The sequence below is a fragment of the Calonectris borealis genome, chromosome 1 (genome assembly GCF_964195595.1).
Source record: "Calonectris borealis chromosome 1, bCalBor7.hap1.2, whole genome shotgun sequence".
NCBI classification, from domain to species: domain Eukaryota; kingdom Metazoa; phylum Chordata; class Aves; order Procellariiformes; family Procellariidae; genus Calonectris; species Calonectris borealis.
This window is the reverse complement of record NC_134312.1, coordinates 186,399,903-186,424,810: the sequence shown is the minus strand read 5'-3', so window position 1 is coordinate 186,424,810 and position 24,908 is coordinate 186,399,903. Positions and strand designations below refer to the sequence as shown.

Sequence of the window (24,908 nt, the reverse complement as noted above, 5' to 3'; positions counted from 1 at the left end):
TTTTATTCTGGTTTTGTAGAAGACCATGTTCAGTCAGGGAATATAGTTCTAAATCTTTTCAATTTTATCACATTTTTTAACATCTGATTATTTATAGCACTATTTTGTTTTTATCATTCATGTTTGGTTTCAGTAGACCTATGTTGTAGTCAGACTAAAGCAATGTACTGAGGATGAATTACACTGGTGCATAACCAGAGCAATCCAAAGTAGTACCTGACTTTTTTCTAAATATTTTAATATAATTGTAAACATGTAAAACTACCTTGATTGTATGTTTTCTGTATAAATAGCTGTCCCAGAATTGTTAGATGATGTTAAAATACCTGAAAAATATGAAATATTATGCAACATCAAAAAGAAAAGGTGCCACATATTGATATATACTGGGTATATACTAAAATGTTTGCAAAGTTTTACATTTTATTCTGTTGGTACAAAATACTGGAATTTATTTTTGTCAATCCCTATAATAGTTAGGAGATAAAGTCCAGCTCGTGAATGTGTAGCACTGTTAAGGCAATCAGCTGTCACTCTTCCTGATCAGGACTGATGTGAATCTTATTGATTCTTACAGAAATGAATACTGCTTTGGGAAGCACCTGGAGGTATTTTCAGCAGGATTTCATGAGATATGTAATGTTTATTTCTATTATAATATTGTTTTTTTATTTTTGAAAAGTGTGCAGTTCGTGCAGCTACCGAAGGCAGAATCCTTGTGCTGGAAGGTTTGGAGAAGGCTGAGCGGAACGTCCTGCCAGTGTTAAACAATTTGCTGGAGAATAGGGAAATGCAGCTTGAAGATGGTCGTTTTCTCATGTCTGCAGAGCGTTATGACAAACTTCTGCAGGTATGGGAATGCTGTTTGGATTTTCCATTTTGTTTTCCTTGATAGTGCTGAAATACCATTATGAACGGGAGAGTATGTATGAGCCAAATGGGGGAAATCTCAGCAAGGTGTTTTTTCTGGGATGTTCTGTGGGATGAAATAGGCAGGGTGAAAACTATGTGAGAAGTCAAACTACTGCTTGCAACAACAAAAAAATATTTTCATCTGTGTCTTGTCTGTCCACATGAAAAAGAGTAGTCTAGGTTACTTGTATGAAGCCTGTATGTTTCTAAAATGTGAAAGCCACAATGTGAGAGTAACCAAAATATACTTGTAAAAGGAGATTTAAGTTGAAATTGTTCCCATGAAGTTCAGATAATGCTTCAACATTGCAATAGCCTTGTTGCTAAGCTTTTAAACTGTGAGGATACCAAAAAAATGAGGTCAAGATGAGCGACACTATATTCGTCAGTGCTGTTTTGCCTTTAATTTACAAAAGTACATGTAAACAGACAATCTAAATTCTAGGAAATGGTTAGAAAGTTTTCTTTTGATAGGAAATGGGATTCTAGGGTCTGCTGCCATTGCTACTTTAGACATTTTCCTTTTTTTTGGGCTTTGAGTCCTACTGCTTAAATTCGAGTGGATACTTTTCAGGCTTTTGGGGACCTCGATGAATTTCATCAGACGGTTTCCAGTAGTACTTCGCATCTTACTCTCATGTACTGTAGTTTCTGATCACATACCTGTCAGTCTCCTGTAACAGTCTGACCCCTGCTCACTCATGTTTCTCATGTCTGCAGCTGTGGTTAGGTATATAAGTCAGACCCATGTGGCACAGGAAGGAAAATTGTAATAAGCCTTTTGTCGTTGATCCCAATTTGTATGAGGTTGCCAACTACGCTGAAGTAATGTAGTAGACTTCTGAAAATATAGTATTATTTCTTATGCCTCTCATCTGTGGTTACAATTCTTCTGATCCATGCCTTTTCCAAACACATTTTTATGATATTTAATTAGTAGATGCAGTTGTTGGAAGCATTATTATTATATTTTAAAAGTAAGCTTTTAAAATGTAATTGTATTTAAAGACTGGAAACGAGAATTCAAAATTAGACAGGATTTGGTTGCAATTATGTAAAGCATCTTCCTCTTTTCTTTTTTCCTTTTTAACACTTTTCTAATGATAAAATGTTTCAAAATGAGTGCCTCAGGCACACAGCTAATAGCATATGAATTAAATAAATCTCTTGGTACAATACTAAATCTAATATTGTTGTTTTGTTGTTTGGGGAATATTGTATTATATAAGCTAATGTTCATTTTCTCTTCTCCCGTGTGAATAATTATTGTACATCTAGGTCTGCAGAAAATGTACTCATGTGTGGTTTCAAGAAAGACTTAACTGTGATGTGGGAGGACTAAAGAGTGCATTTTTTGTATGCAGTGAATCTTTTACATGACAACAATTGAAATACGACACTTAATGTCCTCATGGAGGAGTCTAGTTCTGTATTATTGTTTATAATAAAGCATAATTTGTAAATGAAACTTTTTAAATGCACATTTTAGTCTCCTTTTGTCCTGGTTCCAGCTGGGACAGGGTTAACTTTCTTCCCAGTAGCTTGGGGGGTGTGCTGTGTTTTGGGTTTGGTGTGAAAGGAGCGTTGACGGCCCATTGATGCTTTGGCTGTTGCTGGGTGATGCTTGCACCGGAAACAGGGAGCACAGCCGGGGTGGTGGACCCAGCTGGCCAATGGGGTATTCTATACCATGTGACATCATGCTCAGTATAAAAACCAGGTGTGTGGAGGGGGCGGGGCTCGCACCCCGTTCGTGACACGCGGTCCGTGGTCGGTGAGCGGTTGTGTTGTGCATTGCTTGCTTTGTGTATTCTGTTATTGTTGTTGTTCTCATTGTTATTATTACTGTTCTACTTAGTTTTATTTCAATTATTAAACTGTTTTTATCTCAACCCGGGAGCTTTCCTACTTGTGCCCTCCCGATTCTACCCCCATCCCACCGGGGGGGGGTGATCGAGCGGCTGCGTGGCGTTTATTTTTGCTGGCTGGGGTTAAACCACGACAGTCCTTTTTGGCGCCCAACGTGGGGCACGAAGGGTTGAGATAATGACAGATTATTTAGAGCATATTAAGGAATTTATATCTGGTAACATATTAATTTGTTCTGCACCATGCTCTTGTTTTTACTGTACCTGTTAAAAATTGGAGTTGGGTTTTGTAGTCTGTTGTGCTCTGCCGTGATTAATGATGTTTTGCCTGGGAGATTTGTTACTAAAACGCTGGCATTGGGGGTTATTTGGTATTTGGGATTCGTAATGAAGCCGTTTTTGCATTTCGGGTACCACCTCATGGAGACCATTAGCAATTATACCTTTTCCTCCGAGAGATTTTTTATCGAGGAAATAGAGAATGCACCCTCGCTACCTTCCTCTATGATGTCATCTCCTTTGTTAAAATAACTTGCCAGTACCTTGAACATCCCTGGGTAGTTAAGATACATCTCTTGGTACTCCTTGGGAATATTGTTGCGGTTTTATCCAAGGTTAGTAAGCAATTTAAGAATGTCATCCAGAGATCTGCCCCAAGGCTGGATAGTTATGAGTGGCAGGGCGAGTGGGATAGCATGGGCAAATGCCTAGGGCGATGGGCACCCCCAGTGTTCTGGAACTTTACCCCTGAAAAAGTGAAGAACCCTGAAAAATTAGTAGAATATTTGGAAGAAGTATGCTGTCACCCTGGCCATTCTAGGGAGACGCAAATCACTACAATGTGCTGGGGCCTGACCCACGCCTACCGAGCCCTGTTTAACACCACTCAGAACCCCCAAGGGGAAGGAAACGTCTCTGCAGCTGATGACAAAGCAACAGGCCCTGTGACTACCCCACCCCCCACGGCAAGCACAGCGGCTCCCTCACACCCCAGGGCAAGCACGGCAGCTACTCCGCCCCCTGCGACAGGGAACCAACCCATGCCGGTATCAGTCGCCCCTATACAAAAAAGAAAATGCACAAGAAAATCAGCTCGTCTAGTAAGGGATGAAGATGAACCAGGGCCATCACGAGAACAGGAGGAGGAGGAGGCAGAACCCGTAAATGAGATGGTGACCACCCGATCCCTATCTCTGGGTGAGCTGTGAGATATGCGAAAAGACTTCAGCCGTCGCCCAGGGGAGCACATTGTCACCTGGCTGCTCCGATGCTGGGATAACGGGGCCAGTAGCCTGGAATTAGAGGGTAGGGAAGCCAAGCAGCTGGGATCCCTGTCTAGGGAAGGGGGCATTGACAAAGCGATTGGACAAGGGGCACAAGTCCTCAGCCTCTGGAGGCGACTCCTGTCAGGTGTGAAGGAAAGGTATCCCTTCAAGGAAGATGTTATATGCCACCCAGGCAAGTGGACCACCATGGAGAGAGGTATCCAGTACCTGAGAGAATTAGCTGTGCTGGAAGTGATTTATGATGACCTGAACAACGAGCAGTTATCCAAAGACCCAGATGAAGTCAAATGCACCCGACCCATGTGACGGAAGTTTGTACGGAGCGCACCAGCGTCACATGCAAACTCATTGGCAATAATGACCTGGAGAGATGGAGAGGAACAAACAGTGGATGAACTGGCTGGCCAACTCCGGCAATATGAGGAAAGTCTCTCTTCCTCCCTACGGGCCTGTGTCTCTGCTGTGGATAAACTGTCTCAGGAGGTCCAGCAACTCGAAGAGGATATGTCCTGCTCCCCCCCTGCACGGGCCAGCGTCTCAGCCATTAGGAGCAAGCGTCCCTCTGCTCACGAGAGGAGACATCGTGGGTACACACCCCGGGGCACCCTGTGGTTTTACCTGCGTGACCATGGAGAGGACATGAGGAAGTGGGATGGAAAACCTACCTCAGTCCTACAGGCACGGGTACATAAGTTGCAAGGGAAAACAACCACAAAAGGGGGTTCTTCCAGGAAAACTGCTGCTCCACTCTCCAGTGAATTCCCCAGACAGAGTAGAAGGGCTGATTCCACTTCCGACCTTAACAAAGGGACTTCTGACTCATACTTACAAGAAGTGGATAGCAAATATGATGACCAGGACTAGAGGGGCCCTGCCTCCAGCCAGGTGGAGGAAAGGGACAACCGGGTTTACTGGACTGTGTGGATTCGATGGCCTGGCACATCAGATCCACAAGAATATAAGGCTCTCGTAGACACCGGTGCACAGTGTACCCTGATGCCATCAGGCTATAAAGGGGCAGAACCCATTTGTATTTCTGGAGTGACAGGGGGATCCCAAGAGTTAACTGTATTGGAGGCCGAAGTGAGCCTAACCGGGAATGAGTGGCAGAAGCACCCCATTGTCACTGGCCCAGAAGCTCCGTGCATCCTTGGCATAGACTACCTTAGGAGGGTATTTTAAGGACCCAAAAGGATACCGGTGGGCTTTTGGTATAGCTGCCCTGGAGACGGAGGAAATTAAACAGCTGTCCACCTTGCCCGGTCTCTCAGAGGATCCTTCTGTTGTGGGGTTGTTGAAGGTCCAAGAACAACAGGTACCAATTGCTACCACAACAGTGCACCGGCGGCAATACCGCACCAACCGAGACTCCCTGATTCCCATCCATGAGCTGATTCGTTGACTGGAGAGCCAAGGAGTGATCAGTAAGACTCGTTCACCCTTCAACAGTCCCATATGGCCAGTGCGAAAGTCCAATGGAGAGTGGAGACTAACAGTAGACTACCATGGCCTGAACGAAGTCACACCGCCACTGAGTGCTGCCGTGCCGGACATGCTAGAACTTCAATACGAACTGGAGTCAAAGGCAGCCAAGTGGTACGCCACAACTGATATCGCTAATGCATTCTTCTCCATCCCTTTGGCGGCAGAGTGCAGGCCACAGTTTGCTTTCACTTGGAGGGGTGTCCAGTACACCTGGAACCAACTGCCCCAGGAGTGGAAACACAGCCCTACCATTTGCCATGGACTGATCCACACTGCACTGGAACAGGGTGAGGCTCCAGAACACCTGCAATACATTGATGACATCATCGTGTGGGGCAACACAGCAGAGGAAGTTTTCGAGAAAGGGGAGAGAATAGTCCAAATCCTTCTGAAGGCCGGCTTTGCAATAAAACGAAGTAAGGTCAAGGGACCTGCACAGGAGATCCAGTTTTTAGGAATAAAATGGCAAGACGGACGTCGTCAGATCCCAACGGATGTGATCAATAAAATAACAGCCGTATCTCCACCAACTAACAAAAAGGAAACGCAAGCTTTCTTAGGCGTTGTGGGCTTTTGGAGAATGCATATTCCAAATTACAGTCAGATCGTAAGCCCTCTCTATCACGTGACCAGGAAGAAGAACGACTTCAAATGGGGCCCTGAGCAGCAACAAGCCTTTGAACAAATTAAACAGGAGATAGTTCAGGCAGTAGCCCTTGGGCCAGTCCGGGCAGGACAAGATGTGAAGAATGTGCTCTACACCGCAGCCAGGGAGAATGGTCCTACCTGAAGCCTCTGGCAGAAAGCACCAGGGGAGACTCGAGGTCGACCCTTAGGGTTCTGGAGTCGGGGATACAGAGGATCCGAGGTCCGCTACACTCCAACTGAGAAGGAGATATTGGCAGCATATGAAGGGGTTCAAGCTGCTTCGAAAGTGGTTGGTACTGAAGCACAGCTCCTCCTGGCACCCCGACTGCCGGTGCTGGGCTGGATGTTCAAAGGGAGGGTCCCCTCTACACATCATGCAACCGATGCTACGTGGAGTAAGTGGGTCGCACTGATCACACAACGGGCCCGAATAGGAAACCCCAGTCGCCCAGGAATCTTGGAGGTGATCACGAACTGGCCAGAAGGCAAAGATTTTGGAATATCCCCAGAGGAGGAGGTGACACGTGCTGAAGAAGCCCCACCATATAACAAACTACCAGAAAACGAGAAGCAATATGCCCTGTTCACTGATGGGTCCTGTCACCTTGTGGGAAAACATCGGAGATGGAAGGCTGCTGTATGGAGTCCTATATGCCAAGCTGCAGAAACTGCTGAAGGAGAAGGTGAATCGAGCCAGTTTGCAGAGGTGAAAGCCATCCAGCTGGCCTTGGACATTGCTGAACGAGAAAAATGGCCAGTACTTTATCTCTATACTGACTCATGGATGGTGGCAAATGCCCTGTGGGGATGGTTGCAGCAGTGGAAGCAGAACAACTGGCAGCGCAGAGGTAAACCCATCTGGGCTGCCGCATTGTGGCAAGATATTGCTGCCCAGGTAGAGAACCTGGTTGTAAAAGTACGTCACGTAGATGCTCATGTACCCAAGAGTCGGGCCAGTGAAGAGCACCAAAAAAACCAGCAGGTGGACCAGGCTGCCAAGATCGAAGTAGCTCAGGTAGATCTGGACTGGCAACATAAAGGTGAATTATTTATAGCTCGGTGGGCCCATGATGCCTCAGGCCATCAAGGGAGAGATGCAACATATAGATGGGCTCGTGATCGAGGGGTGGACTTAACCATGGACGCTATTGCACAGGTTATCCACGAATGTGAAACATGCGCTGCAATCAAGCAAGCCAAGCGAGTAAAGCCTCTTTGGTATGGAGGACGATGGTTGAAATACAAATATGGGGAGGCTTGGCCGATTGATTATATCACGCTCCCACAAACCCGACAGGGCAAGCGCTATGTGCTCACCATGGTAGAAGTAACCACCGGCTGGCTAGAAACATACCCTGTGCCCCATGCCACTGCCTGGAACACCATCCTGGGCCTTGAAAAACAAGTCCTATGGCGACATGGCACCCCAGAAAGAATTGAGTCAGACAACGGGACTCACTTCCGAAACACCCTCATAGACACCTGGGCCAAAGAGCATGGCATTGAGTGGGTCTATCACATCCCCTACCATGCACCAGCCTCCGGAAAAATTGAACGATACAACGGGCTGTTAAAGACAACACTGAGGGCAATGGGCGGTGGGACATTCAAGCATTGGGACACACATTTAGCAAAGGCCACCTGGTTAGTCAACACTAGGGGATCTGTCACTCGAGCTGGCCCTGCCCAATCCAAACCCTTACGTGCTGTAGAGGGGGATAAAGTCCCTGTCGTGCATATGAGGAATATGCTGAGGAAGACAGTCTGGGTTGCTCCTGCCTCTGGCAAGGGAAAACCCATCCGTGGGATTGCTTTTGCTCAGGGACCTGGGTGCACTTGGTGGGTGATGAGAAAGGATGGGGAAGTCCGGTGTGTACCTGAAGGGGATTTGATTTTGACTGAAAATAGCCAATGAACTGAATTGTACGATGTTAGTTATTACATAGTACTGTATGTCATCACTTCTATGGTTACCATATGCCATATTAACGGTATTACAGTAAGAATCACCCAGATTAATGTAAGATGAACTCTGATGAAACTGAGCAAGGTGCAACAATGATAGAACCGGACGAGCGCCCAGAACTGGCCTCCGCATGCAAGAGCCCAAGACCACACACCATCTCTCCTGCCCTGCAAGACTGTTATGACAGGTGGAACCCGAAGTCATGGACTAATTGAACTCAACGGACGTTTTAGAGGGATGGCCCATGGACTAAGGCAATGATATCTCTGTGCGTGTATATATCAAAAGGCAGGGAAAAGTAGCGGTGACTAATTGGAATGTATGGGAAAATGTGAGACGTGGGCATGATGTAGATGGTATAGAATAAGGGGTGGATATTGTCCTGGTTCCAGCTGGGACAGGGTTAACTTTCTTCCCAGTAGCTTGGGGGGTGTGCTGTGTTTTGGGTTCGGTGTGAAAGGAGCGTTGATGGCCCATTGATGCTTTGGCTGTTGCTGGGTGATGCTTGCACCGGAAACAGGGAGCACAGCCGGGGTGGTGGACCCAGCTGGCCAATGGGGTATTCTATACCATGTGACATCATGCTCAGTATAAAAACCAGGTGTGTGGAGGGGGCGGGGCTCGCACCCCGTTCGTGACACGCGGTCCGTGGTCGGTGAGCGGTTGCGTTGTGCATTGCCTGCTTTGTGTATTCTGTTATTGTTGTTGTTCTCATTGTTATTATTACTGTTCTACTTAGTTTTATTTCAATTATTAAACTGTTTTTATCTCAACCCGGGAGCTTTCCTACTTGTGCCCTCCCGATTCTCTCCCCCATCCCACCGGGGGGGGGTGATCGAGCGGCTGCGTGGCGTTTATTTTTGCTGGCTGGGGTTAAACCACGACACCTTTGCAGTTATAAGTGGGGAAGAAAGAAGAAAAAAAACTTGTTCATGGTAACCCACTTCTAACGTTTTAGAATAAAATAAATTTTGTGGTCTGTTTATTTGCTATTCTTTGTGAAAACAATGTTGTAATGATACCTTTTCAGCTTTAACCATCTGTGGGGTCTTCAGTCAAATTGTTACAGGCCTGAAAGCTGCACCTAATCAAGCATTCTATCTACGTCCATTTTGGAAAAACTTGCTTTTACCATCCACAAATTTGACTAGTTCAATGCTTTCTAGCCTCTCTGAATAAAGGATGAGAACATTACCACATTTAGGCTGAAGGACCAGGGCTGTTAGGCAATCTGCAGCTTAATCATCATAACTTTTTAATGACGTGATGGTTTTTTTTCTTCTTGTTGCTTTATTTTAATTCATTTAGGATCATACAAAATCAGAGTTAGATTCATGGAAGATTGTTCGGGTTAGTGAAGATTTTCGAGTGATAGCATTGGGCTTGCCAGTACCTAAATACTCTGGTAATCCTTTGGATCCACCCCTTCGCTCTCGATTTCAAGCTAGAGACGTTTATCATCTGCCCTTTAAGGTAACTGTCCTTACCTTAGCATTATCTGTACTGAGTAGAGTTAATATTTTGACATTATGTTTTACTTACCTCCCCTCTGAAAAGAATCCTTGAGTAATAAATTTATCTTAAAGGGTATTTTTCATACTGGGGCCTGATAAATTCCTGAAAAGCAGGCTTAGAGTTGCCAAGGAATGCTGCAGCAGAAAAATAACTTCTGTAACGCATATAACCCTAAAAGAAAGATTTGATAATCTTTCTTTTTCTTGGTGTTTGTTTTTTTTTTTTTTAATAAAATTAATTCTGTGTCAAGGACCGAGTAGACTCATGTCTAAATTAGAGGGAAAAATAGAAAACGCCTCATATATTGTGAGCTGTGACCCACAGAATGATCCCAAAATTAATTTACTCTGTGATTTTATGTTCTATTTTCAGGACCATCTTCAGCTATTATATTCAATTGGATCAAACATCTCCCCGGAGAGGTAATTTTTCATAATTAAGAAAAATAAAAATGGAATGAATGAAGAAAAGCAATGTCCTTTCAGGATTCCTTGCTATTTTTGTGTCTTCTATCACTGCATAGAGACCAGAACTGAAGAAGTTTTTTAATATGTGTGGGTGTATGCTCACACAGCTTTTCATATGCAGCCTTCATATAATGAATCCTTAATGCTTTAGGACTTCAATCACACCTTACTTATTTGCGCTCAGAAATAGTTTCAGCATCTTGTACTGTATTTAAATTTTTAGGCTTTAGTATTTTAAATATAGATAACATGTTTAAAACTCTGTAATTACTTTTTCCTATGCAGAATTTCTCAGCTCCTGTCTTTTGCTACAACTCTCTGCTCTCAAGAATCTTCTACATTGGGACTTCCAGATTTTCCTTTAGACAGCTTATCGGTTGCTGTTCAGATTTTGGTATGTGCATACACATGTGCTGTGAAACTGTATGGTCTTAAAATTTCTCAAAATTAGATCTGGATTATTCGTGTTGTTAGAAGATGATTAACATGAACATTTAAAAAATAAACCCGAAAAGACTAAGGATGGTTTGAGGGAGAAAAGCTTTAGTCAGATATCTCTGGATAATACTTTAATTAAGTATATAGCATAATACTAAAGGACAAAGTATGGCATGACACAGGATTTGTGATGTGACTAAATGTATCTTAGTGCTCAAAATAATGGTTTATATTCTGCGAAATCATCTTGCCTGACTTCAGGGGCATCTACAGTTTACCTGATGATACTGAGGTAGTCAATGGAGAGAAATAAAAGTCACAACGTAAAAGTGCTTCTGATTTAATGGTATGCATGTAAATCAGATTGACTGCGTTACAAAGACACCTATTACTCTTCATTGACACCTAAAAGGACCCAAAACAACTATTCTAATGTGGGTATAGGAGACAGTTAAGTTGTATGAGATGAAGCCTACATTAGGTCTTTGGGTTGGCTGGTGGATTTAGAATAAGCATACATAGAGGGTTACCTGAAGATGCAGGTTGTGCACACCTGAAGATGCAATACTTTCTGACAGCTACAGTCCATAGGGAAATATAACACTTGTACGCTTGCTGAGTTCACAGTGGCAGATCAGGCAGGTCAGGACTAAAGCTGTGGCAGTCTTTCTGCTTTCCCTGACAGGCTTTTGTCCCTTGGACTTTATAATTACGTGGTAAAAAGTCAAAGTAAAAACAGAAGGTGCCTCTTGAAGGAAGTCAGGGAGATGACTTCTGTAGAAAGAGAGAGAGGGGTTGGTACCCTTTTGCCTGTGGGAAGATTTCAACCCAGGAGGGTGAAATACCAGGACAGCTTCTCAAACCTTCTCTCCAAGGTGCAGGTGTCTGTAGAAAGGTCTCTTAGGATAATTCTCTGTTGTGTCTCCTGTGCAATCATTTTACCTACGGTACTGCTCAGTGGAAGATTACTTCTACATATTTTATTGGATTATATACATTAAAACATACCAATTACTTGTGTTACTGTGGTGCTCAGTCCCCTCAGTTGTGCTGGATACTTACAGACATAATTTTTTTCTGAATTAGTGATACTACGTCAGATGTTAAGAAGTGATTAAAATTCAAGTTCAGAGAAATGAAATGGTATTTGGAGGGCTTTAGGAAAGAAATACATGTTGGATTTTAAAATAAATTGCAACTTTTTATTGTTTGAGCCCTGTAGTGAAAAATTATTTTTAAATGAATGCCAGATGGCTTTCAGAGTAATGGAAAGAAAATGAGCCCTAAGCTATTATCTAAACTATGGAGTGAAGGAAGCGTTTTATTTTACATTAGAGAATGTGAAGTGTTATCCTTGTATGACAGTGTCTTTTTTAGGTAGATGAGAACTGTTTCTTTTAGAATTAGTTTTAATCACTTGGTTTTCTAAGCCGGCTGTTCTCAGTGATTCTGGCTACAACATTTTTCCTTCGCATTCTGGGTCACTGCCATCTTCTATTTCTAGCTTGGTTGATTTAACCGTTTAAAAGTGTAGAGGGAATGCATTGTAATGACTAGGTTATCTTCTATCATGGATTCACACAGTCCCAAAATGTATTTCTTAGGTTGAAAACTCCTGCCTGCTGAAAGGGAGAATTTTTTTATAGGGTGCTGTTCTGAAGAGGCTAATTACATACACGTCATTCTAATTGTTATTAATTTGAGATAACGTGGACAAATTTTATCTTAGGTCTTTATAAGTAGACAGAGGGCTTTTAAAATGCAATAAAGGCCTCCCTGATCCTTTAAGCAGTACATTTACTACAGTGCCTTAAATGGTTTATTTTTACTGATCTTTTTTTAATATGGAACATTATAAATAGTATTACTGATTATAAGTATGAATTGAATTATGCATTTCATAAAATATGCATCTCCTGATTTCACTTCTAAGCAACTCTTCTTTCAGTAGGGTGCCTATGTAAATCCAAGTGTATAACTGAAAATCAGTTGATTTTATTTGAATTATATTATTTACTTTTTACTTACTTTGATGAAGGCTTAAAAAAGTAGTGCCAGTCCACCGACTTTTTTTCACTAGTGTTACACACAAGTAGTCCTTAAAAATTTGCAAGTCTTCTTTGAAACAATCAAGCATTACTTTAGGGTTTTTGAAACACTTTTTTCACCATGAAAGGCTTTATGCATATGTTTCTTGAGTATTCATAAATGCACTTCCATTTCTTTCTCTATTACTGCAGCAAAATAATCGAATCTTTGTCTAGTTCAGGCAGCAGCTGACAAAAGGGTTAGTACTTACAACTAACAAGGAGATAGTAAAAAAAAAAAGTTGTTTTCAGTTTTGTGTAGAAAGTGCAAGCATACTTAGTAACTCATTTCAAAACAAAACAGTTTTGATCAAACTGTTCAGAAATTTCTAGAAATTGATTTCTTAAGTAGAATCTGTACAACGTAATAGAATCAAAATTAAATACTAGAAATTGCTGTGAATGAGTACATCATTAATGTAGTTTTCTTGTCATATTGATTCCTTTCTAGAAACTCAGTTACCTGTGGTGGGATTTGTGTCTCCTAACCTTAAATTTCTTTAGGTATCTGAGCCAGTCACCGTAGCTTCCATTTATGCACAGGAAAGAAAGTAATTTTTAGGACGTAGTTCTTCTCATCTACTTTAGACATTTATATTGTAATGAATTGCATCTGAGAAATGCCTGTTTTGACATTTGATTAAATACTGCATGTAGTGGTCATTTGTATATTGCCCTTACAGTTTTATTTTAAGTTCAGTGCTATATAGGATTTTCAGGTTAATGGCTGGTGACAGAATGAGCCAATAATTTTTTTTTAATTTTTATTTTTTAATTTGAATTAGGATTCCTTTCCTATGATGTCAGTCCAGAATGTAATTGACTGGCTTTACCCCTATAAAGTTTTCCTTGGAAAGGAAGGCAAGACTGCAGTCAAAGATGCATTAAAAGTAAGTATTGCACATATATGTTATAATTCCAGGGAGTGATGGATTATGATAGTAGTTCTCCTGATTAATGTTACTTCACTACTTCTGTAAAAAAAAAGAAATCTTAAGTAAACTAAACAGCTGATTCTAAAACAGTATTTAAAAAAAAACTTCATAAGCTAGTAGATTTCATTATAGTGAAAGGTGAAACTTCTATGTTCTGTAGAATGTTTAGACCTCCGTTCAAGACTACAGAAAAACCCTCATTGTATAAGTGGTTAATTAACTTGAAAGTAGCTACTTATATGGTTAAGGTAGTCAAATGCTTAAAAAATACCTCTGGCATTTGACCTTTAAGAGGAGGTATTAAAATGACAATAGAGATCACATGCACAATGATTATAGATTACATTAGTCTCTGGTTTTGGTTTGTGTTAGCATTTTGTTGCTTGTTGTTGGTCAGATCTGTTTTGTTGTTTTGTCCATGTTTAATAATAGCTTACAAAGCCTATAATTATGTTAGGTTTATTTATCCTTTTAAAACTTTAGCACAGTGCTGGCTTTCTTTCATTTTTTAATATGTTGTAGGAGTTATGTATGTTGTTGAAAATTAGCATTCACCACTTAGAGCATCTTACCCAGCTCTTTCAGTCCTCAAAATTAGAAGTTATTTGTACGTGCATATTTAGAAATAACCAGCTTTGTACCTACTGAATTTTTGTTTTTCCTGAAACCAAGCCTACATGTCATGGAAATGTTTGTAGCCCATCCCTGCTGACACCTCCCATATACTGCCTTTTTGCATTGGAGCTCAGTCCTGTATTCCCTGTTTAACTGGGCTATCTCCCACTTCTCTTCCTGAGTTTTGGGATGGACAGTCCTTGCATTTGAAGGACGTTGTCCTGAATGACCTGCTAGCTTTCATGAACCTTCAAAGCTGCCTCCTGTGGGGTCCTATCTACCACTTCTCTGAATAAGCCAATCTGGCCTGAAATCCAGGTTCTATAGTCTGTTACTTGCCTTGATCACTTTCCCTCAGGATTTTGAACTCCATTATTTCGTGGTTGCTACAGCCAAGGCTGCCGTTGATTGCCACATCCACAACCAATTGCTCCTTATTTGTGAATGGCAGGAATCGTCTGTGCATCACCCCTGCCTAGCCCGTGCAGTGCTTGTGTTGAGATGTTATTCCAGGCAGCCTCAGAAATCTAGATTGATTGTGTCACGCTGTGTTGCCCTTCCACCACATGTGATTGAAATTGCCCATAAGAACCATGGTCTGGGTGGAAACAGACTTCTCACTGTTAGCAGAGCAGTAACAGTCACTTCTGTTCTTAATATGCCTTTATTTTAAATCCTTTATGTAATTTTGTTTCCCCTATCAGTTATAGATGGTGAATGTCTTTATGTTCGGTACCATCAGCTTCTTCCATTTTCGATTTCTTTTATTTAATTTTTTGTGTTGTGCATGCTTTTGCTTCCTCTGTAAGACAGGTTGATTTGACTAGTAAAATATTCTTTCTCAATGATTGTCTACTTTTAAATATCTCCTTATCATTTACATTTTTCTGTGTTAATTTTCCTTTTTTTTTTAATACTCTTCCTCATCACTACTTATACGAACTTGTCCCATTATGTCAACAAGTACATGTAATCTTATTTGGAATTTTATTCTATTTGCACACAACAAATCTTGTTGAGCAATGAACCTTAAGAAATACAGAAAATAACTGGTTGTACTGAGGAACTTCTGTTTATAATGCTATTTTAGTAATAGCAGTGCCAGAACTGTATTAAATATGGATAAGAAATGTTTTTTTTTCATTCCATAAGAAATGTGAGGGAGAGGAGTATGGCAGAAGCAAGATGATTTCTTACTCTACCTTTCTACAGATTTCCAGAAAGAAAAACAAAGAAACAAACAAAACAACCCCCCTCCCCCCAAAAAACCCAAACCAAAAAAACACCTTAGAAATTGTAGGCTCCCAAGACCTTTGTGTACAAGGTCTGCTGCTGCTGTCTCCAAATCTTCCTTGTTTGATACAGAGGCTGCTGGTGCAGAAAATCTTCTTGCTTGCTCACAATTATTTTCTTTTGTTGGTATCTGATTAAGGGATTTTAGTGTACAGCAGTTTGCAATTTTGTGTATGAGCAGCTTTGGCCCTATCCAAAATGCCATTAACTTAGTAAGAATATTACAATTTACTAATGAACATAAGAGTGAGAACATCTGTAGTTCATTTCACAGAGTCATAGTTGGAGCATTTCTTAGAATCATAGTTTGAGATACTACTCAGTAGGCATTCTTGTCCTCTGTTGTTGTTTAAATGTTTAATGGTATCTGAAGTAGACTCAGCTGTTATGACAAGAATATAATTTGGTGCAGCCCTTTACTGAAGCACATTTATCTTAACTTCATGTTTCAACATGAAATTTTTGTAGGCTTTTGTTCCAGAATGGGAATTTACAAAGTCATGAAGAGCCAAAGTGTTTGTATGAATGCATCTCAGTTTTCTTTCTAAACTTTAATAGGTGGTGCTGTGAATCTTAGTAGTAATAAAACTACATTCTTTTTAAGAGTTATTTTACATTAGTGACTTCTGTTTAAAGAAAATTTTTTCCTAAGAATTCTAAGGAGTTGGATAATGTTCTTTTTTCTCTTGTTTACTCAGCTTTCACTCTGTTGAATAAAATGGCTCTGTGAGTTCAGTAATTTCAATTAGTGGCTTTTTTTGTCCATAAACCCCCCTGATATGACTTCCCCTTTCCCAACAAAATAGACTTTTTACAGGATTTTTTAGATGGTTTTCATGCTTTCTATATACAGCATAAAATAGAGAGTATAATGCTCAAAAGAGGATTGGGAAGACAAATGTCCTGGGTTTTGTCCTTGATATACCCAGAACATGCTGAAGGCTTAATTTGTACATGTTGTCCTCAATTTTCATTGTATGATAAGGCTGTGGAGCTAAATAAACATAATGTTTGATGGTTATTTTTATTGGTAGCCAGATGTTTAAATCTGCAATTCGTTGTAATGACCTGCAAAGATAGGTGATCTATTATTACACATGCTAAAGGCTATCATCTGTTTCTCTTATTATTTTGGTCTGTCAGGCTAAGACTTGGCAAAGTCACCATATGACATTTTCACTTTACATCTGTCACTACAGTCAAAATAAGTAGATGGTTTACAGTCTTTTTGCTTTGGTTTTAAATGTAAAATATATAGGCTATCAAGCATGTGAACACAGGTATGTGAAGTAAAAGTTGAAGTAAAGTAAATGGATTTAGGACTTCACAAGCAATTAATCTTGAATATACTTCTGGCCTTGTTTTCAGAAGGAACAGGTTTAAAAACCAGAAAGCTATATTTAATAATTAATTTCCTCCACCCCCTAATTCTGCAGCGTTTTGAGCTTCACGATTCAGAAAGCCACTTGCTTCCCAGAAGGATTACAAAAGTAGAAAGTGTACATGGAAACAAACCCTTCAAGGCTGATGTAACTGTCCAGATTGGTGAAAAAGAAGTGACATTCCAGGTATGAATTTATATGTTCATCAAACTATGTATATTTTTAGATAACATTAACTTGTTTTCATCTCATCGAGAATTTGACACTTAGAGTTGATACTAAAACTCATTTGCACTGAATTTTTTTTGGTAGAGTAACACATGATATTTATTAGAAAAGCATTTAGATACTGGAATATTAGGTTATAGATACACAAGATTTTATTTCTAGATAAACTCATACTTGCCTGCATGTGATTCATTTAAGTTTCTTGTGTTAAAAGAAATGCTAAAGAATGGATGAAAGAAGAGCCTCTAAATTTCACTTTTTCTTATTGGGTTAGAATAACAGAGAGTACTTATGATGCTCTTGGTGCTGCTTTCCCTTTTTCTTTTAATAAAAACAATAGTCTGTCTTTGTCTACACTTCAAATAAAATCTAATGAGTGCTTGGTAATGTTCCGACACAGGATGTTGGGAAAATGGAACAAAAGTAATCACATCAAATATGATTAGTTTGAATTTCTTCCAATGAAGTTTATGACCTGCTAGGTGGTGAAATAAGGTCTTATTCAGGAAACAGATGCTGATCTGAGAATTTGAAGTTAATGTCGAATTTGGAGAGTCTAGAGAGTCTGTAAAGAAGGTGAATTAGTGGATCTCTCAGAGAGAGATCATATTAACATTGGTGAGGAATATCCTCAGAGAGTTTGTACCATGACAAAGTGAAAAGGGGAACAGCAGCAAATGGGAATTTGTCAGAAGAAGGTGAGCTTTTTTCTGAGGGGAAGATTTTTGCTTTCGTTTGACGTGTAGGTGATACCTTCTGAAAATAGGTCTGCAGAATGTCTCTTCGGGAACAGGAGGGCATGCAGAGTTTGCAGATGAAAAGGTTCCCAGACTAGAATGGGAAGTGGAAACATAGCAAGTGCCTTAACGTGGGGAACGATTGAAAGTCTCCAAAGTTCTGGTCAAAGTAGCTCCTTCAGATTTTCACAATACAAATTGCTCTTTCTCTTCCATGTTTCTCTGATGAGCAATAAATATTGGTCATTTTTATATTTTGTCTCTAGCACAAACAGCCTCAAGTTCTTGGCAGACCCCAATGCTGTAATTGAATTGGTTCACATTTTGTTTTTTTTTTTCATGAAGAGTGGGCGAAGGAGGTTGTCTATTAGAAATTATATGATTGAATGTTTTTTAAGTGAAAGATTTAAGTTTGATGGATGACAATATCAGCAAAATATTACAGTAGTTTTGGAGAGGCGTAGCTCCGTCCACACAAAGCCACAGTATAGCTTATTTAGCATTTTGATTTTTTTTTTTTTCCCCTTATAGGTTCCAGCTGGGACTGGGCTGTTAAAAAAGCATCCTCGATCAGATACTTTCATAAGGACTTCCAGCCATAATCAACTGTTGGCAGAAATGATGCAATCCCATATGGTTAAAGATATGTGTTTAATTGGAGGAAAAGTAAGAATTTAAATTTCTCTTCTCCCTCCTTCCCCACGTTCCTTAGAATGTAATCTAGTTCTTATTTTCTAACTTTTTAGGGCTGTGGCAAAACGGTTATTGCTAAGGAGTTTGCTGATATACTGGGATACAGCATAGAACCTATCATGCTGTACCAGGTAAGTAAACTATCTGCTGCTGCTGCTTTAAATATGATCTAAAATATAATACACAGACATTGATTCTTTGTGTATATTCTCTCTCTCTCTCTCAGTGATTTTAAAAGCTGCAGCTATGTTCATATACAGCTGCAGCTTTTAAAATCACTGATAATTACTGATACGGGTTTAAAAAAAGGATAGCGAAGATTTCAAAGATGGCAAAGTTTTTGGATCATTGTAGAGCATTTTTTACTCTCTCTGTTAGAATGCTTATCTAAAACCTCTTCTTATTGCAGGTCTAAACAGAGGGGGTACTGTGCCGCAATAAAATCGAAGGAAAGCAGTATCAGGGCTAGTTTATATGTAATAACATATAAACATTGTCAGTGTTATTACATATAAACTAGCCCTGATACTGCTTTCCTTCGATTTTATTGACTTCATTGTGAATGTGAAAGAGAGGTAATCTAAATAAAATGTAAGGAGAATCATTTAACACAGTGGTCTTTCTCCTAGCCACAGAGAATTGACAACTCATTCTGTGATTTGGCATGACTGAGTGTCATAAAGAAAACTTTCTTTTGTGTCTCCTCCTTTTTGGATTTTTTTTTCTCTTTTGAAGTATGTTTGCTGCCTTTAGGTCAGAGTGGTGACCATTTTTAATTCATGCATGTTGAATGCCTCCGGAAGACCTTTTGTCGTTCCTTTTTTTTTTTGTCCATATGCTATTTAATCTTAAAATGGAATTCTCCATTATCAACACTATTTTTTTTTTATTATGGAAGACAGTTTCTTTATTGTATTGAGAATACATAATGGGTTTTATGTTTCTGGGGAATTTTTTTAAAGTTATTCTCATGTTCCGCAGGATTAATCTTTCTTCTGTTGTGTTTTTTTTTTTTTTGTTTCTTCTGTCAAGATCCTCTTACATGTTTATTTTTTCTGATGCCTAACATGTGGAATTCTAATCAATATTATAAATTCTGTGCCTTTTCTTTTTTTACATTTCTGTTTAGTCTGACAATTACAGTTGTGGTGGGACTGTGTTGCAGTAGAGATTAGAAGATAAAGTTCCATGTTCAAAAATGTTGCATCCTAGAAATATAAAATGAGGGCTGGTGTTTAAATGTAATATATACATAATACATTCAGTGCATATTAACTTCATTATTCATAGGTGCTATAACAAACAGACAGTAATTTTCTTCCACCCTTAGCCTAATGGTTGCTAATTTATTTACGTTGTGTCTTAGCACAGATGTGGCTTTAAAGATAAATCTGGGGCAAAGTGTGCATTAACACTCTTTGAGACATGGATAGGCACTTGACATTGTTGCCTTAAAATGGGCGTCCATGGGCTTTGAAGGTGGTGGCAAGGAGCTTGTTGTTCTAGCTGCATTTTTCATGAGTTGGAAGAACAAATTTACAGTAATTGAAAAAGTAAGGGCAGAGTGAATGTTTTTACTAAGTAAAATGTAAAGTTCATATTTAAAAAGGTTAACATAGAAGTAGTAGTAATGGTTCCAGGAGGGTTGGATGTACAGAATAACAAAGGAATGAAGGTTTTGGAGCTGTCAGTTGTCTTGGAGTATGGTAAACATGGCACAGTGGGGCTGCGGTACGTTTAGGATTTTTCCCTTTGATTTAATCCGGACAGTGCTTCAGGCTTTCTCACAGCACTAGGGTTTTTTTGCAAACCCCAAGCTCTGTCATGCTTAACAGTGACCTTCCATAGCCAGTGGTTGCTCTGCATGTGTTTGGAAAGAATTGACAGTCTTAGATCTTGATACATTCTAACCTTGTGACATAAACTGAAAAATTACAAGATTAAAAAGTAGAATTAGTTGATTTGCTAGCTTTTCACAGTAGAGATCACACATGTACGGTTTTCTCCATAACCTTGAGGAATGAAAACACTCTCAAATAAAATATGAAGTCAAGAGTCTCCCATGACCTTGTGAGTCAAAATACACCAAATATCACAGGATTTGCAGTTATAAGTGATAATTGGCAATGCTGCAGGGGAACATTAGCATCAGATTTAATGCAATATATTGGCCTCTTTCTTCCATCCCTTTGCTTCTTTAAATTTTTCCCAGGCAGCATGGAGACCTCCAAAGGAAGAAATGGCAGTGGCAGCTGATTTGGAAGTGCAATGGCATGTGGGGAGAGAGAGGCACTGACAGAAATGGGTGGTGAGGTTGAAGGGTTGAAACAGACAAAAAGTGAGAGAAAATAGAAAAGAGAAATAGTACTGATGATGAAAAAAGAAAGACAGTCCATTTTATGTTTACCTGCACTGTTGAGAGCTCCCCAGACAGGATCCCACTGCTTTTCCTTCCCCTTATATGGCTTCAGCGGTAAAGGCGAGGACTCTGAAACTGTGTCTGCATAGATGGAGTCAGACAGGTGACTTGTGCCTTTTTCTTACACTTCAGCATGGCCAGGTGCAAGCAGATTTGGGTTCAAAAGCTACATAGCCTCATCAACGCAATGTTGTGTTCATAATAATATACCTGGATTCCCAGAGCACCTATTACCTTCTGTACAGTGGTATATTAAGATAGACGCGTAGTTCCTGAGCCAGGACTGAGTGTGTCCAGCTAGCCTGCATGCTTCTCTCTGCACTTGTCACTGTAAACATAACACTGTAAATCATCCCAGGAAAATAACTTCTGCAACTTGACAAACCTGCTTAAGGACAGGCACACCCTAACTCTTGTTTTGTTGCACGCAATACAATATTGGGTACTTACCAGCAAAATTAGACAACTATTTGGTTAAAAACATGGCCACTGTTTTTCAAGATCCTACCTTTAATCAGTATGGCTTCGCTGAATAGGAATGGAAGACTTCCTTTTTGGAGACACATGAGAAGGGCTGACAATGAAATTAGTTACTCAGTAAACATCTTTCTTTCAGAGGGATCTGTAATTCCTACAGAAATAAAATCTAGGCGAAGAGTTTGAAGTATTTCCCACTGAAGTGAACCTTTCCTTTGGTTTTACCAGGGTTTGATAAAGTTCGAAGGGCAAAGGGTTTTTATAGAGAGGCTTTTTGGTGATATTAAACAGTATCGCTAAGGCAAATAGATGACTCTTTTGTTCACTATAAATTCCTGTGTAGACAAGTCTACGTAAGATCCACGTGTATCTATACATATAGATATTTCCTATGTACAATGTCTTAAATAATCTTCAAAAGTTTTTGCAGGAAGCAGTGTATAAAAAAATGATTGAATGTAGCTGAGCTATACATCTTCTGATAAATTTTAAGAATGCATTTGTTTTTCTTAAAATATGTAATAACATCTCAGGGGCTTTGCATAGCAAAGTAATAGGATAGTTTAATGACAGAACAAATGTTAAATGTATTAATTCATACAGTAATTCAGCGATGAAGGCTATGAGAAGTTTGATAATGCTGTAAATGTAGCAGATTTTTCTACCTTGGTTCAAAAAAGTGTCGTCTTTGTTTTTTTGAGAGACACACCATATTGTCCTAAATCCATTTCTAAAATTAAGGAGCCTTTTGTTTGTCCTATGGTTCATTTTTATTTTCCAGTAATTTTTGCAGGCACAAAAATACGTAGTGGGACGCTTATCCTTGGTCTGAAGCAATAGCACTGTTTTTCTTCAGGCTCTGTGAAGAAATGAATTCTTAGATTTTTTTTGTATATATATATATATAATGTTTACTTTTAGTTTTAATATTTGCTTCATCATTCTTTCCATCTGAAGTTGATTTAAGGGAAAGAATAGTGTGAAAAGGCATAGCTCTTTATATTGGTTTCACAGAAAGAAACCTCTTAAAAACTTTTATGTTGTGAGATGAGAATCAAATTTACCTAATCCGAGGGTTCCCAAACCTTTTGAGCACAGAGATCATCTCTCATACTAACAGTTGGCGCAGAGAACAATTCTTGTCTCATTTGTGATATCTGACATCATTATACGGATTTCTCATTATATGCAATTCCATGTAGGCAAATTGCCGACAAAGGAAACTCATCCTGATTAGGAAAGGTTTGTTTTTAAATTGTCTCTTAATGCAGTTAAGCAACAGCAAACAAGAAGCAGCAGACAGCTAGTCCTTTGTGGACAGTAGTTAGGGAACTTTTGGTTTATATTGTTTAAAATAAAACATTTTCTCCCCCCAGAGTTTCAGAGGAAAAAAAAAAGCAATATTCAAAGTGATGTTATAACAGTTTTCCAGCAAACTGCTCCTTTTCTTCCCCAGCAAAAACAGTCTTTTAAGCACATCACTAGTGTTTGTGTACTGTGATGTTTTGTTTCTAGGATTTCTTTTTTTTTTTGCATGACCTCATACTTTTTCTTTACAAATTTCTTCCAATTTCTTATTTGAGAAATACTAACAAAATATGAGTCCAAATTGGCACGAAAAGCAGGAAACATAGATTTTTCACCTCATAATTGCCAAGAACATGATTAGCACTGCGTGCCATGAAAAACATCTAGGTTGGAGGCTTGTATTGCTTTGGCTGCTAAAGGGAGTGGAACAGAAGTTATCCTACTTGTTTTCTCTCCTAAACTTCTTTTTTCCCGTATACAAGATATTTTAGAAAATAAACAATGCAATGTAAGTTACAATGACTGTTACGAATTAAAATAAGCATTTTTTTTCGCAGGCAATATAATGTTGCCATTGCTTTGCCCAACATAAGGGGAAAAAAATTAACTCAGGTACTTCTATTACCTCCCCTCCAAAGGGCGGGATTTTTAGTGTTAGAGTATTATAACACTATATCTCATAGTGTTATGTTTTTAATATCATATATTCAAAATTGGTTTAGAGTAAATAAATAGAAACAATAAAACACTGGGCAGGTACTTAGCCATAAAACAAATCCCTTACAGAAACCGCGCAGGTGTTAGCCAATGATACTTCTTTTTAATGCATCACTAAAATTAATCTCATTCAGTCATTTAAATTACAATATAAACATTCATTTAAATTTTACAATATAAACATTCATTTTATATTTCAGAAAATATTTTGCAGCAAAATACACTTCTGAGTTTATTTCCAGAAAATTAATGATAGGTTCTCAAGTGGTTGTTGGAATTACAGATGGGCATTCTATATAGCATACTAGGCTCCCAATCAATTCATACTGTATGTTGTTTCATTCCTCTAGAGGTGAATTATCAGAAGGTGTGTTAATTAAATATTCAGTTATACAGCATTTACTGGCTACTGAATGCACACTTCTGATGCAAGTCCTGAAAACACTTATATCTTTCTCTGGCTTTGATAAAAATGTTTCACATTCTGGTTTTAATCTAATTCATTAATAAAATAGAAAAGAGCAAACACAGTAGTAAAAAAACAGAAATACAACAATAAAAATACGGTCTGGTTTTGTGGATTTGAATGTGGGAATTTAAATTATACAAATGTGGAATCACTGAAGGAACCAGACTTTGTCCTGTTATTTTAAGGCTTTTAAGGAAATGCAGAAAGAGGAAATGATTCAGGCCATATGATGTAATGTGTTCTATTTTTATTCTTTGAAGTTCAAAGGGTTTATAGTTGTGAAAAGGACATATGCAAAAGCTACAGCTACAATAGAAAATATTTTTCTCATCTGATTTTAGGTTGAGTTGTGTTCACAGCACAGCCCGAGGAAGGAATTTCATCTTCCAGGTCACACAATGGCTATTACATCTTCGTTGCTCTAGTGCTTACCTGTTATAATGGAACATCTAAAATATGTGGGCTGGAGGATATGACAGATTTTTCCTTTGGTTTTGATTTATCCCTTAAGCATTATTTTGTGATATGCTATGTACTTTTGATATTTTGCATGTTACTGGCTTCTTTCTTACTCTGTCCTTTATTCTCTGCTTCCACTGCATTTTCCTGCTGAGAGGTGGAATGTCATGCTGGTTAGTGTTCAAGATTGATGATGAAATCTTTGCTCTTTCAGGTGACTTCTATATGAAATAAACAACTCTTGTTTGTTCCAGGTGTAAATTGCTGCCCCCTTCTGTACACAAAGCTGTGTACAAGTTGTCATATGCTTGCATTATGTTTAAGGGGCGGGGGGGGAAAAGGCTTTTGTTCTGGTTTCAAAGAGGTGATATTGGCAAGTCTAGAACTTCCAAAGAGTTTTTAACATAGTGTGTGTGTAGATTCGTGTGTGTATTTCTAATACTCTTTGGAAAAGTAATTGAAGATTTCCTGCTAATCATCTTTGGGTATATTCTCAGGAAAAAC

At 39.3% G+C, this 24,908-nt stretch overlaps 1 protein-coding gene across 3 annotated transcripts in view; it reads left to right on the top strand.

Annotated features, from left to right (window-relative positions):
- VWA8 (von Willebrand factor A domain containing 8) overlaps window positions 1-24,908 on the top strand; it is a 201,613-nt gene that overhangs the window by 39,194 nt on the left and 137,511 nt on the right. For 2 of the 3 annotated variants that reach the window (XM_075139308.1, XM_075139307.1), the window contains exons 5-12: window positions 683-850; window positions 9,474-9,638; window positions 10,053-10,102; window positions 10,433-10,541; window positions 13,458-13,562; window positions 16,952-17,083; window positions 18,394-18,528; window positions 18,609-18,686. In XM_075139308.1, the coding sequence (XP_074995409.1) occupies window positions 683-850; window positions 9,474-9,638; window positions 10,053-10,102; window positions 10,433-10,541; window positions 13,458-13,562; window positions 16,952-17,083; window positions 18,394-18,528; window positions 18,609-18,686 (942 nt within the window). The remainder of the gene's footprint in view (window positions 1-682; window positions 851-9,473; window positions 9,639-10,052; window positions 10,103-10,432; window positions 10,542-13,457; window positions 13,563-16,951; window positions 17,084-18,393; window positions 18,529-18,608; window positions 18,687-24,908) is intronic. The other variant, XM_075139312.1, reaches the window with a different exon arrangement.